Source organism: Tympanuchus pallidicinctus, unplaced genomic scaffold (genome assembly GCF_026119805.1).
Source record: "Tympanuchus pallidicinctus isolate F22 unplaced genomic scaffold, pur_lepc_1.0 scaffold9, whole genome shotgun sequence".
NCBI lineage: Eukaryota > Metazoa > Chordata > Aves > Galliformes > Phasianidae > Tympanuchus > Tympanuchus pallidicinctus.
In genome coordinates this window covers 14,975,608-14,990,647 of record NW_026294813.1, presented here as the reverse complement: position 1 = coordinate 14,990,647, position 15,040 = coordinate 14,975,608, and the positions used below count along the sequence as shown (strand labels likewise).

General features: G+C 40.1%; 1 protein-coding gene across 9 annotated transcripts in view; it reads left to right on the top strand.

Annotated features, from left to right (window-relative positions):
• Positions 1-15,040, top strand: part of UNC13B (unc-13 homolog B) — a 205,622-nt gene that overhangs the window by 146,085 nt on the left and 44,497 nt on the right. For all 9 annotated transcript variants that reach the window (XM_052670164.1, XM_052670161.1, XM_052670162.1 and 6 more), the window contains 7 exons: positions 1,172-1,335; positions 3,763-3,913; positions 4,424-4,492; positions 6,966-7,055; positions 8,426-8,560; positions 9,343-9,476; positions 10,341-10,426. In XM_052670164.1, coding sequence (XP_052526124.1) covers positions 1,172-1,335; positions 3,763-3,913; positions 4,424-4,492; positions 6,966-7,055; positions 8,426-8,560; positions 9,343-9,476; positions 10,341-10,426 — 829 coding nt within the window. The remainder of the gene's footprint in view (positions 1-1,171; positions 1,336-3,762; positions 3,914-4,423; positions 4,493-6,965; positions 7,056-8,425; positions 8,561-9,342; positions 9,477-10,340; positions 10,427-15,040) is intronic.

Genomic DNA, 15,040 nt, shown 5'->3' with positions numbered 1-15,040 from the left:
TATCTGAGATTCACAGTGCCCAGCCTGTCTGTCAGGGACAAGGATCACTCTCTAAGTGCCTCAATAAGGAAGGGTAGCCATAGACCCTCCCACCTTGTATAGAACAATATCACAATGTCCGGTAAAGTTTAAGCAAATCCAGATTGGAGAGGAAGGGCAGATGACTTCAGTTACAGTTACACTGGGCTAGAAGGTCCCTGCCGTGCCTTCTGATCTTATCAGGAAAAAATCATGCTAAGTTTAAATGAACATTGGTTTCTTTTAGTAGACTGTGCTGTGTCCTTCAGTATGTAGTTTTTCTTGAGTTTTAATTCAGTGACTGCTTCTGTTTGGTAAATCATTTAATTTTTGGCTTTCTGAGCATGTATAATCATTTACTTCCTGCTTGTTGTTCTTTTTCCTGCAAATATATCCTTTTTAAGTATCATCTTCCTTCATTTGTGCATCATAAAATAAATATGATTTACAGCTAGAATAATTTAATCAGGAAAAGTAGTGTAAAGCAGAGTCCTGCCAATTAGATCATTAGACTTTTGCATCCCTTACTGTAGGGAGCCAGCTGTCTGATAAGCTGATGAATCTGTAAGTGACATAAAGTTGAGGATTGCCAAGAAATCCAGTAAACTGAATTGCAAATTCTGCACAGTAGTGATAGCTGAAATACATTCCTGTGTTAGAAAAAGTGAGAGGTTATGATGAATAATAATAAAAGTGTCTAGTTGTTAAGGGTGTTTTAAAGGGTGTTTTTCAGAAAAGAAACATTTGGACTGTTCTACTGTGTAATAATAATTACAAAGCTGATACAGGGCTGTTGCTTCATCTAGTTTAAATAGCTTGTCCATGCTAAGTCATGTATTTGAGGACAGAAGTGTGTAGGTGTCAGGAAGCTAATTAGTCTGATTTCACTACACTGAAGCACTCCTCTGCATCATTCTCAGTGTTGAGTGGATAAAGTTGTAGGTATATGTGCGGAAAAATTCAGCTTGGAGCATGCTGTATGAAAAGAAAGTCAAAGCTCAAAAATGCATAATATCTAGGGGGAAGGAAAAAGGGAAGAGGGTAATGAAATGTGTATTAGTGCTTCCTTCCCAGCACTTCCAAGCTGGTCATCAAACTCACTTGGCAGCTTCAGCAGCCTTACGTATAATTTCACTCTTGTTTTATCCTTCAGAACCTCTTTCACCATCTCACAGACGTGCAAGGGAATGGGGTGGTGAAGATCCCTGATGCCAAAGGAGACGATGCCTGGAAGGTGTATTTTGATGAGACAGCCCAAGAGATCGTGGACGAATTTGCAATGCGCTATGGCATCGAGTCAATATACCAGGCCATGACGTAAGATGCATTCGGTGTTGTCTTTGGTGCAGACATCCACAGTAACTCATTGATGTGACTGATTCAGAAGATTAAGTGTGTTGATAATAGAAGGCATTAACAGTTACTCCTTATGGGGTGTACTGTGAAAAGGAAGACTGCATGTCTCTGAATCACTGATTTCCTCCAAATCTGGAAATTACTGTCTCACAAAATGCTGGAATTAAGCCTCCACCTGAGCAGTTTGTATGAGCACCTTTACCTTTAAAACGTATTCTAAAGAATTACACCGACATTATGAGTGTAAAGGTCCATGCTTTATTATTGTTATCTTAACCATTCCTGTTCTAAAACTCTTAAATCTCTATCTGAATGCTCTACTATTAAAAAGATGTTATCCAAAGATTTTACTGAAGTTTTTTGGTAGTGTGAAAAGGGAAGAGGTTTTGTGAAAGTGTTTGTCCTATAGGTTTCTTACAGCAATTAATACAGATGAGGGAGGTCACTGATCTTCCAGTTAGTGCTGATGCTGTTTGCAGGAAGTTTGAGTAATGGAGCATTGATTTGTTCTCTTCAGATCTAGGCTTATGCAGTTTTTGGTCTTCAAGAGCACTTCCCATGTCACTGAACTTCTATGTGTATTTGGGATTAGCCCTTCTGCTTAAAGCAATGCTATGCTTAGCTCATTTCTTATTTCAAACATAATATTAGATACAGCAAACGAATTTGAAAAAGTTCCCTTCTGAAGCTTATCATTTTGGTTGAGTCCTTGGATGAGTTATGCTATGTTCTGATGCAAGCATCTTTTAACGCCTGCTAATTTAAGCCAAAATGGAATGCTATTGAAAGGTACCTCTGGAGGTTTAGTCCTGGCTCATAAAAGGGCTATCCCAGAAGTTGAAAAAGGCAAATCAGAGCCTCTTTCAGTTCCTTGAAAATATCCGAGGATGGAGATCCACCACCTCTCTGCGTTCCTGTCCTTGGACTGTATTACTTGAGGGAAGAAATTCCTGTTTGTAATCCAAGCTGCAAAATCTTCCTTGGAATTTCCTCTGCTGTAACTGGTGTATATTGCTGCTTCTTTAATTTGTCCCTCTTAAAGGATTTTGGCCTGGCTCAGCTCTCTTGCTAATCCTCCCCTTTTTGTTAAGCAGTAATGATGTTTAATTATTAGAGACATTCAGTACTTCTTACACCTCCTCTTCTTCAAGCTAGGCACACCCATTTTGTTTATCTAAATCTACTGAGTGCATGAAAGACAGCTGGTACGTAGATACTGTGTAATGAGCAAGTTCACATTCAGGAACAGCCATCGTGCCCCATCCCTGGAGACTTTCAAAGCAAAGCTGGATCAACCTGGGCAACCTGATCTGGCAGCACGTGTCCCTGTTCATTGCAGAGGAACTGGACCAGATGGCCTGTAAAGGTCCCTTCTGACTCTAAGGATTCTATGATTCTATTCCATGATCATATTTGTCTGAAACACCTATTTGTGTGTTTCTGTGGAATTCTCTCACTGGAGCTTTTTTTGATTATAATTATTTGTAGGTTAATTAGCACCAAATCTGATTTCTGTGGTGATTTCCTTGAGGGAAAACTACGTTTGGGAAAATAGTTCCCAGATTTAGTTTGAGACTTCTGTAAGGGTTCCTGCTTGAAGAACAGCTTAAAACCTACAAATTCTCCTGTCTGTTGGAATGAACTTGACTTACCACATCTTATAATATCAGACCTCCTAAGTCTGATTATTTCCCCCTCTCATCTTCGTCTGACAGATTTTCTTTGATTGTCTAATCATTTCACAAGCTTGAGTGCTTCTGGCTTAATTTTGAGATTTCCTGCAGGACAGTTCCTTGCACAATAATGGGAGCAGTTAAATGAGGAAAAAGAAAAAGAAAAGACAACCAACCAACAGATGAGCATGCCTCCTGAAGGCTGGAAGGGTTAGCTCTAAGGAATAGCTTATCAGTGCAGCACAGAAATAATAGTGTGTGATTTTGCTGTGGTTAAATGCTTTGCAATTGCTGCTGCCTCGTGGCCCCTCAGAACCTGTGGCAGCCTCAGGTAACTGTACATTATATCAATCTCTCTGTGCCAGGCTTGGCTCTTGTACTCAGAGTATCACTAATGTCAAAAGCTAGTGACAACAAATCGTTGAGAAACAGTTCTGTGACATGAAAAGGGCTGTGCTAAAAGGATTTTTCTTTTTTTTTTCTCACTTATCTATTGTATAAATGGCATGTTTTGTGAAAAACTTGAAGCAAAATTCTAAGGATTGAATGAAAAGGAGAAAACAATTTGCCTATGTTCAAGGTGTTACCTACAGCAGAGTAGCTGTTGAAGGGATAGGAAACTTGACTAAGAGTTGGGTTGCAGATACTGTACACAGCATCAGATTGCATGACACAGAAAGAGACCAGAATGACTTACTGAAGTGTCCTTTTGCAGGCATTTTGCTTGTCTTTCTTCCAAATACATGTGCCCAGGTGTGCCAGCTGTGATGAGCACCTTACTTGCCAATATCAACGCTTACTATGCGCACACAACTGCCTCCACAAATGTGTCTGCTTCAGACCGCTTTGCAGCCTCCAATTTTGGGGTATGTTTGGTGATACAACTGGACTTCTCTAATTTGCCTGTGTTATTTCTGCCTTTCAGTAAATGACTTACTCTGTTTAAGGAACTTTTTATCTGTATCTGTAGGAAGCTGGAAGTTGTAGAGTTCTTCTGCACTAGACAAAGAAGAGTGTGGCTTATTGTCACCATCACACATTTCAGTTATTAATCTTATTAATCAGTGCAATGCATTGTGATGTTTACTCTTCATGTTCAAATCACACTGGAGCAGAGATGGTGCGGACACGAGCAAATTGTATTAAATTCTGTGTGGTGATGCTGTTGATAAAATATTTTGTGCAGTCTGATGGTTTCAGAAATTTGTTTTTAAAAACAGCAACTGCTTAAAGGCAAAAAACCCTAGCACACAAAACAGTGCATCTGTAGTGCTTCCTCCCCCTCTCCTGAGCTAGTTCTCTGATATCGTGCTTCTTACTGAGAACATCAATTGGACAGTGATATGTGATGCTTGTTGGTGTTTTTTGCCCAATAGAAAGAACGATTTGTTAAGCTACTGGACCAGCTTCATAACTCACTTCGGATCGATCTCTCCATGTATAGGGTAAGTGAGAATAAACAGAATCTCTTCATCTATGTTGATACGCAGTTGGGATTTTTCTTACATCTCTGAACTGTTGGTTATTTGTGTTATTGAATTGTCATGACAAGCTTGTTGTTGCTCAAACACACAATTTTGTTTTCCCTTGGACAGAATTTAAATGAATTTGTTTCTTCAATTATTCCTTCCTCAAGGCTCCTGAAATAATCTAAGGATTATGAACTGCCCTTATCTCTGATACTTTCCCAGATACGTGAGCTGAGTGGATTAATTTCTTTGAATTTTTCTTATCAGCTACTTCAAGTATCATCCACAAAGGGAAAACAAACTTGTTCTCATTCAGGAGTCAGAAATCATTTAGAGGACCGGCAGCGTTGTCATTTGTTTTAAGTCTGGCAGACTCTGCTCACTGATCTGGATCTATAAGTTGAGTTTTCAGTTTGACATTTCCAGCCACCACTTCATGACACTGGGGGAAGGATAGGTTTCAAGTAGTGACATTAGTCTGTCAGGCTTCTTAACTCTACTCCAGAGTCAGTGTAGTTTTACAACAAGTTTGCGATTTGTATTTTTTTTTAATTCCTTGCCAGGTAATTTTAAGTTGTGACTGATTGATGAAAAAAATTAAATATGGTACAAAATGCGAGCTTTGATTTTTGTTTATGTATTTAAAAGTAGACAGAAAAGGGAAACATGAGTGGACTAATGCAAGAAGTGCATTAGTAAGATGAGCAAAAAGAAAAGGATAGAAAGGGCAAGGTATGAAAGAAGATAAAAGAAATTTATGTAATGAGCTATTCTAAAATTACATTACTAGTAAGAAAAAGTGCAAAGAGATCACCGATCCACTGGGAGGCAAAGGGAAAACTATTAGGGCATGGCAACAGAAAGCTGTAGTGGTGATGCCTCTTCATTTGTTTGCTCTTCAAAAAAAGTGCTTTCGGGTGGTTCATGAACTAAATCTTGGACAAACAAGTTAGGACCAGGTAAAACTTGTTCACTTCAGATGATTTAGATGTTTCCTAATTGGCTGTGCAATTAGACAGCAATTGGCAGAAACAGTCTGAGCCCTCTTAGTCATTATTTTAAGACCCCTACTGGTCTGGAAGGTATTGCATAGAGCTACCAACTTGCAAGAGAAAGTACAGCAATTTACAGCTTAAATTGCCCATATTAAGTCATCCTCAGTATGTTGATTCACGGTATTTGGAAACACTTAGAAGTGAACAGTAAATAACCTATGAATTTCCACACTGGATTTGTCAAAAAAAAAGTGTTGAATCAGAATATTTTCTTTCCAGAGTGCAGTGGTAGGCTTTGGATGTCATTCAACGTTTTGTGTTTAAATCTTGATTTTGGTAAATACTCTGAGTGCCAGAAAGAGATGATGTGTGGACAAATTAACTGTATGAGGAGAATTGTCTAGTAATAAGCATCTACAACAAACTCTAAGGAACGTTAATTTTCTTGCACTGGTTTAATGAACTAAACCAATAATGTGTTACTGGGGCATATTTTCTGCAAGCCCTCAGGAAAAAGAAAAAAAGAAAAGTTTGAAAATGTAAATATGAATATACTGTGTTAATGAGGTTGCCTTTACTACTGCAACATAACCAGTCACATCTCTTCAAGTATAAGAACATGGAGAGCATGAACAGTATTAATGCTTGGGAAGGAAAGAATGTAAGTGTAGGAGAAAGCACAGAGCCTGAGTTCAGAAAGAGAGCAGTCTATTGAAAGAAACAAAGCTTGGTGCAAGCACAGCGTGCATAGTGCATGTATGTATGTGTGTAAATGCATCTATGTGCACACACATACATCATCTGGAAAGGACAGTGAGACCTCTAGCATCAGCACAACTCAAAGAGAGGAAGGAGAACACTGTGTGGTTACAGACAGGTGGGATAATATGTAAAATGAGCACTTCAGAGCAACAGAAGCACATGTAGATGAGTTCTTGTCTTGGCAGATTGGATGTTATAGGCAACTAAGTGGTTATAATGTCTTCCTGTAGTGAAAAATGTTTGCTTTCACTTTTCAGTTGAATTTAATTCCCTAGGGAGATTGCAAATATGCCACACCTCTTGGTGTTTCAGAAGAAAAGATAAACCAAATGATAAGTGCAGAAAGTGAAGGACCTCTGCAAGCAACCTCAGCAGTAGTTCTGGGTCTGATGGAGGCAAGGCCGTTGCTCACTGCCTGCTCTTTCTGCCACCAAGGAGATACCTCTCCTACTGCAGAGGGCTGTCAGTGTCCTGGCATCCACAGACTTCACAATCATATGAGAAGAAATTTAATTAAGCAAACATATGAGCTCTTGCAGCAAAAAGGCCATATTTACTGAACATTGTTTTGACTGGTAAAAGCTTCTCAAGCAGGAAATGTTTCCAAGACACTTTCCTTATTTAGAACATGCTTGAAGCTTTGCATGGATCAGACTGTGCTTTCCAACGGGATTTCCGTTTCTTGTCAACAGAATAACTTCCCAGCCAGCAGCCGGGAACGGCTGCAGGACCTGAAGTCTACAGTGGATCTGCTGACCAGCATTACTTTTTTCAGGATGAAGGTAGTGTTATGTGTGGGAGTGGAAATAGAACCTCTGCAGTTCCTGCTGCAGGTCTTGTTTTGTAATTCTTAAACCGTTTTTGATGTGCTGTTGTGCTTTAGACACTTAAGGGCCTTGGCCATGTAATAAAGATGCACGGTACTTCATTCTGTTTTGCTTTGCAGAGATGAAAGCTGTTTTTTCCCTAGAGTTCTTCAGTTGTAAATTTGGCACATATTAATTTTGAAAAAAGTTGGAGGATGGGAGAAGAGAGAAGAAAGGAAGGGAAATGTCTTCAGAAAAATAACTTGCTTTTGTTAATAGCATAACAAAGCTTTCCCTGTTAACTGTCTACAGTATTTATCCCAAGTGTTTATCTTTTATCAAATAAATATTTTTGAAAGTATTTCTTGCAGGGTAAGATACTGAAATGGTATAGTATCTCCCAGTACAGATTTGTGAAAGATGTTCTGTATGTTAATGTGCCACTTGTTTAGCAACATGTAATGAGACGATTTTCAACTTTCGACTTTTGTTTCTAGGCTTTGTTTTAACTATTGTAGTGGGTTAGCATGTCTCGTAGTAATTTGTGTTCTTTCAATGACAAACCAAGTTTCTCATGTGAGCTATTTGAGTAAGTGCTTGTAATTCTATCTTAAGCTCTTTGGTAAATAGCGTTTCAGAGCTTTCAAAACAAACTTTTGGTTCAGACTCAGTCCTACATTGAGAGTTCAGTTTGTAGAAATACTCTGAAAAGCTTAGAGGTAGTGACAGTATCAAAACTATCTCTGAATATAGTTTTATTCACAAGGTCATGCCTCTTGCAGTTTTAAAGTAACCTGTGTTGTTTTTCTGCTGCAAGAGTGGAAAGTGTATCAGCGGCATGTCAGGTAGGATTATGGTATAATTAAAATGTAGTAATGCCAGTAGTTGAAGATGCCCTTAAAGTATTATATTTAAAAGCATACAAGTGTTTGTTCTTCAGCAAGACTTTCCAGATTAGATGTATTTTCCTCTGATAATTGTTACATGTTCATTGGTTCTACGTCTTTATAGCAAAATCCTGTAAGTTAGTAGAAATTGTGCTGACTTGGTTCAGATAGTACACATTAAGCAGTGTGATTCAGAATAATCTTTCTTGACATGTCAAAATCTCTCCTGTGCTCCAGTGATCCTGTGGGGCCATAAGTGCTGTCAGTCCTGTTTTGAACTAGCAGAGGCAAGCCAAAGAGACAGGGCAGAGTTATTCATATACTTTTTTCAGGTCACAGACAGTGCAAGTCACTGCAAGCAAGTTTGCTGCTTCCTGGATAGTTCCCAGACTGGTGACTTGTTCTTTCCCAGTTCTATTTATAACCAGTATCTTGACTCTTTTTGTTGTCTTTGTGCAGGTTCAAGAGCTTCAGAGTCCACCCCGAGCCAGTCAGGTAGTAAAGGACTGTGTAAAAGCTTGCCTCAACTCCACATATGAGTACATTTTCAACAACTGTCATGAACTGTACAGTCGCGAGTACCAGACAGATCCTGTGAGTAGCTAATAAGTAGGCAAAAATACTTACCTAAGATAATCATGCAAATACTAATTCATATAAAAAGCCAACATAAACAAAACTGTGACTTGTCTTCTGAGCGCACTGAACTCGTAATCAATTAATGAGCACTAACAAGTAAGTGGAAGATGATAAATTATTTTATACTAATTACACTACAATTTGCTTTCCCAGTCTCAGCATCTTTATTTCTTGTTTTGAATGGAAGGTTTGATGCAACTTTGAGTCAACAAACTGATCAAGGAGACTTTTTTTTGCGTAGATAAACCTCAAACAGTGAAGTTTTATACTGTTTTCTGTCACCTGGTATTCTGCTCTGCCCTCAGGATATATCTGTAGACACAGTTTTCAAATCTGTAAGAGCTGTGCTGGCCTCTCTGTGGTAATGAATGTAGAATGTTTCAACCTGAATATAGTCATCAACCTGGATATCTAAAATGAAAGTATTTGGGATTAGCTTAGAGAAAATGATGCCTCAGCAGTTCTTGGGAGCCTGATTTGCTATTGCCATGGCAAATGACAAAAGGGAGATTACCTAGAATTAAGGCCACTGGTAAGCAGCGTGGTTAGGCATGTTACTGTGTTTTCTATTAGATGAAGGAAGTTGCCAGCGGACATAAATAACTTTAAACTCTTCAGAAAAAGGTGCTCATAAGTAGTTACTGTTTGGGGTTTGTAAGGAGAAAGGTGATCTGCATTTATCAGCTTCTTCTTTACCCTTTAGATTGACACCAATTTTCCAATGACTTCCTTCACAGAACAAAAGTCAGGATCTTCCTCCTGAGGAACAGGGTCCCAGTATCAGGAACTTGGATTTCTGGCCCAAACTCATCACTTTGATAGTTTCCATCATAGAGGAGGACAAGAATTCTTATACCCCAGTACTGAATCAGTAAGAATCCTCCATGTCCTTTATGGCTAATTCTTGTCTCTCTGTGTGCTCTGCTTTATGTTACACTGCTTTCTGTCTTTCTGTCATTGTGTATTTATAGAAGTACTTATCTTGTCTGTCTGTCTTTCTGTCTTATTTGTCTCTGTCTGTATAAATAACTCTTTCTGATTGCGATGGAAGAGTTTCAAAAGGTTCAGTTACGATGGCGTTCGAACGCAAACACCCTGATTATTACAATCCTGAACTCAGGGAGGCACCTGAAAATGGGGTGAGAGTTCTTTTGTTTTTGTTTTCTTTTCTTTTCTCTAGATGCACATTAATGCATACAACGGTGCCATGGTGATAGTACCTTACTTTGTTATTTAGGAAGATGGTTTTCTGTGCTGCACTAGGACATTGCATTGGGTGGGATTGGCACACTGAAACTGTTCTGTTTATCTGTTGGATGCCTCTTCAACAATCCAGCAAGACAGAGATGAAAGTTTCTGACAAAGTGTTATGCACAGAAGGTTAGATGCACTCTAGATATCCTCAGTTTAACATGGGAAGGATACCTGATTACTGTGCATAGTAATCACATAGTGCATAGAGATCACATTACCAAAATTACTGCAAATGCCTGTTCTGGGAGAGATATCCGGGGTTGGACTTCTTGACTTGAAACAAATCTGAACAGCAGTGTTATTTTCAGACTGTTTCATCTTTGTGATGCAGTAGAGTCCATGATCTCTAAAATCCACCTGATGATTTCTGGGTGAAGGAAAAGTCTGTTGAGATTTTCAGCTTGTGGTTTAGTCCAGAGCTGAATACAGAAGAACTCTTTGTTTGAAGATGTGTTAAAGCCTTTGTCAAATGTCCCCTCAGGTTTCCTCAGGAGCTTGCTGTTGGTAAGATCAGCGCAGAGGTGATGTGGAGTCTTTTTGCCCAGGATATGAAATACGCCATGGAAGGTAAGAAGGAAGTTTCTAATGGGTGCCAGCTGACTTGCTACTGCCTTCCCGTTCCTTTTGGAGCAGAGATTTCTATTGTTTTGGTTTTGGACAACTGCTTTATGGCTGAGAATTAAAACTGAACACTGCATGAAAAACTGCATTCTCCACACCCATGTGTCAGGCTCTGTTTATTGTCATCTCAGCTGCTTTGAAATCAGAATTTAATTTTTAACCTGAGGATATGATGGTTATGATCAGCAGCTGGTTATTTTTGCAGTGTACAGTGATCGAAAGGCCTGTAGAAGTAGCTGGACTCTATCTGGTGTAGTCTGTCTGTGCTCCTGGTGAAAATGTGCTGCTAGAACAATTCCTCCTGCAGGCAGTCCTCGTTTTGAACAAATCTTTGTGCAATTCCATCGCACGCACATTAGAAGAGGAATTTTACTGTTTCTGAACAAGCACAGAGCACACAACAAACTCCCAGAAAGAAATTCTACCACTTGCAGTACTGTTCTAATGGCTTTTTACAATTTTTGAACATGGTTTTTGACCTCTAAGTCAGTTCACAAAGTGCTAACTCTGGGCTTGATGTACAGCAGACTGCAGATCTGATATGCAGATATGAATAGTTCTCTTTCTTTTGTTGGGAGCTTTTGATATATGCCTGTACCCCACAGTCTCTTCCTCTTGTGAGATTGTGTTGATGTAAGAGCAGATATTAGAAAGAAGAGACAAAGACCTTCTGCATCACAGTGTCTATCCTGTAATGTCTGTCACTGCTGGCACATGCATTAGAGATTGGGCAATTAAGATTATTTCATGTTCACTTTCTCTAGAAACTGTTTCTGCAAACTCTTTAGGTCTCCTTTTCCATTTTGCTCTTCTTTACCTCATAACACTCACCCTCAGGAATTCATAATACATTTTGCTCTTCTACACATTGAAGGTGTCCTGTCTTCCTCCTTTACTGGTAACAACGAGAACTGTGATTCTCTAGACCTGCTGCTGATTGCTTTTCCTAAGATTCCCTTTCCCTGCTGCATTCAAAATGCAGCTGCAAATGATTACTGATTGCACGTGTGGCTCTGACTGAATTTTTTCCCTTTTGAATGGCTCTATTTGATTGCCAGCATCCAGGCTAACTCTAAAGGATGATGGTTAGATTTGCTGCCTTCAGCTCATGTCTCATTTTTCAGTTCGTGTCACTAATATCTCTACCAGTTTAACTACATCTAGTATTTTATAGTCCTGTATTTACTAGCTTGAGGAGTAATCCCTGGATAGTGACGTTGTGTGCTCTGAAGTCTGCATCAAGTGTTTGACAAAAAGCTTATCAGTTTTCTGAGATAGGCACAAATGAACCCAGAGTGTAATACGTGCTCCTAACTTTCTTCATGGTGTTTTCCCTTGTGTTCTGTTCCTAAGTTCTGGATAACATGAGCTCATTCACCTCACCAAGTGGTAAGTTCATGCTTCTTGGTAGAGTATTTAGTTGTGAGTAGGCAAAGGCTTTCAGCACTTTGGATTTTAGCTCTTTGGATGTAGTTGCTAATATTAGTGTTAGTGTCCTTTGATTTAATGCCAGTGATTCACAGGTCAGCAAAGAAGACTCAGGGGACTGTATGGCTGCTGATGCTGAAATGGAGGATATATGCTGCCTAAGAGACTTTCCCCCATGGGTGACAGTTAAGCATTCCTCTCCCATCTGGAACTCACCCTCTTCACCCCCTGTGCACTGAGCAATCTGTGTGGGGTAGTGTACAAATGCTGTTGTGCAGGAGAAGTGCATGGCACCATTCTGTGCTGTTAGTGGGCAGCATGCTGTAGAAAGGAGGAGGACGACCTGTAGTTAGATGCAGGCCATAGCTGAGTTAGTGCTGTTTTTTGGTTTGTTTTTGCTTTTTTTTCCCTGTAGGTTTCTATCACTAAATCTGTAGCCTCATGGGAAGGGCATCAGCTTTCAGCAAGCAGAGTGTGGGAGATTTCTATAATGCACTGCTTAGGGGCTTCAGAAGCAGAAGTCTTACTAATTTAGGGATACTGCATCATGCCCCCTTTGGGTACCTTCTAACGTCTATGATTGGTAATGTACAAAAGATTCAAGTCATAAGAGAAAAACACTTGTTTTCTATTTAGAAGATGTTCTGGAACCAGTAGCACCAGTCACAGCCGCAGCATGTTAGAGTGCTGGAAGGCATTTGCACTGTAGCCCTACCTGTTGCTTTTATCTCTCCCAAGGAGACTCAGATACTGAGACACAGGATCTACCAGGTCTGTTTTCATTTTCCCCAAAAACTAGTGGCAGTTCAGGGCACTGTAAAGAGCAGACCTGGCCCTTCCATCCTCTCTAGTAAGGGCAGTACAGAAAGCACAGATTCCCCAAGTGAAGAGGGATTCCATTCTTCCTCTACTGGGAAGATATTAAATGACAGTAATAGAAAATTGAATTAAAAAATTAACAGTATTTCATCTTATTTTGAGCACATCAGCACTAGAGTTGTAAATTGGAAGAATCTCTGATATGAAGAGAGAATGAGTAGACTTGGCAGGCAGGATTGTAATAAATCATTCAGCCACAATCTCAGTTGTAATGAGGGGAGGTGGTTCAAATGCACACACAGATGCTATCTGTCTAGTGTTAGCACTTCAACAGACTCAGGACCAATCAGAGTTTCTTTGCAGGGAATTCATGATTACATATTAGAAATTAACAGAAGGAAAGCAGGTTGATGATTAAGAAAAGCATCCACAGAGGGAAGTCCTTTCTCTGCCTCAAAAATAGTACTGGGCATCATACTGGAGACTGCGCTGCAAAGAAGCAGTTCCCAATTAATACTTTAATAGCATGGCCTCAGTGATCTTAAAAGCTCTCCTCTAGAGGAAACTGGAGATTAAATCTGCTGAGGAAATAAGAAAGGTCTTTCTATGGTCCACTGAGGACAGAACACAGCAATAGCTGCAAAATATCTGTGCAGTGTTCCACTGTTGCTGCTGCTAAGCTCTTTAAAAGCCAGTGGGTTATAGAGCAGAGAAGAAATGCTAGGAGTGATGACTCATGTGCTCTTCACTTTACTTCTAAAATGTGTTTCAAACCAAGGATCTGAAATATAGATTTATTTGGGTAAAAGACACAATTTTACAAAATACACCTCTGACTGATTTTTCTGTGTTACCTTCAAGTGCTTAAATTTATCCCTTTGCAAAGAGAGTGGTGATCAAAACCATAGGCAGGATCCATTGATGAAGACAGACGATACAAGCTGTTGGGAATGAGTGAGTTTGAGGCTGTGTCGTTTTTCTTTGTACTCCTGTGTGTTTGAGTTGTTACAGCTCACTTTCGTCTTTTCTGTCACAAGCCCCACCCTTCTTTCGCATACGTAAAGTTCTCTTTTATGGTGGTAAGAGTTTTATTTTACCTTTTTGTATCTTTGTTCCCTGCTGCCAGCCCTCACCTTCAGTGCATAGAAGGCTAAGTAGCAGTCCTTGGATTTATGCTTCTGTGGTTGCTTTGCATCTTGCTTTTCTGCAGCTTAGCAGCGTTTGGAATGTCCTGCTTCAGAAAATAATCGAATCAGGAAAAGCCTCGAATTAATTGCTTCTAGTGCACTCCTCAGTTTTGGTGAAACAGGCCTGATTTGTGTCCTTTTTACCTTCTTTTCTACCTACAACCTTTATGTTTCAACCCCATTGTGTATGCACAGCTACATACACATGCTCATGCTTTGACAGCTAGCTTCTTGGCTGGAAAAAATTCAGAAGAGTCACTGATAGTCATCTTGACTTGTTATGTGAGCGATGTGAAAAGCAGAGGGCTCAAAGTCTTCCTAAAAGCTTTTGACTAAACGCAGAGAGCGGGCCACGGTAAATCTGTGGTTTGGGCCTGATTGGGTAAAGCTGTGTACCCACCCTTGTGCACCATGGTGTGATTCATATTTCAACCACAAATACTGCTGGCTTCCGTCTGAATGGCACTTTGGAAGGTGGTAGTTCTCTTGTGGGTGCATTGGGATTGACTTAGAGGAAGCCAGACCCTGTCACGAAGTGCAGCCAGCCTGAGTCAGACCTTCCCTCTGTGGGAACAGCTCTGTCTCCATGAAGGAACAGCACCTGCTCCTATGAAAGCTAACGAAGTTATAATTGTCCATTGATTTCTTCACCCTTGCAGGGAGTCAAGCGGGTACAGTTAGTGCTCTGTTTGTTTCCTGTTATAGAACTGCAAGGTGAGCTTAGCGTTTTCTCTGCAGTTGCTCATGAGGGAAATCAGTGCTTCTGACACTGAGGGAAGGATGTTCTTGCTTAGTACTCAAGAGAGACATTAGATTTGTTAAGGAAAACTTTCCTCAGATTCCAGTAAAAGCAAATTCACTGTGGAGAGTAACATCACAGTATGTGTGAAGCAGTAGCACATCCAAAATCATTTGTCTGTCAAACCATCTCCCCAGGGCTTATGTATGTTATGTATTATGTACTGCACATAAAAAAAAAAAGGCTGAGTTCCTTCCTTCCTTCCTTCCTTCCTTCCTGCCTTCCTGCCTTCCTGCCTTCCTGCCTTCCTGCCTTCCTCCCTCCCTCCATCCCTCCCTCTCTCCCTCCCTCCCTCCCTCCCTCCCTCCCTCCCTCCCTCCCTCCCTC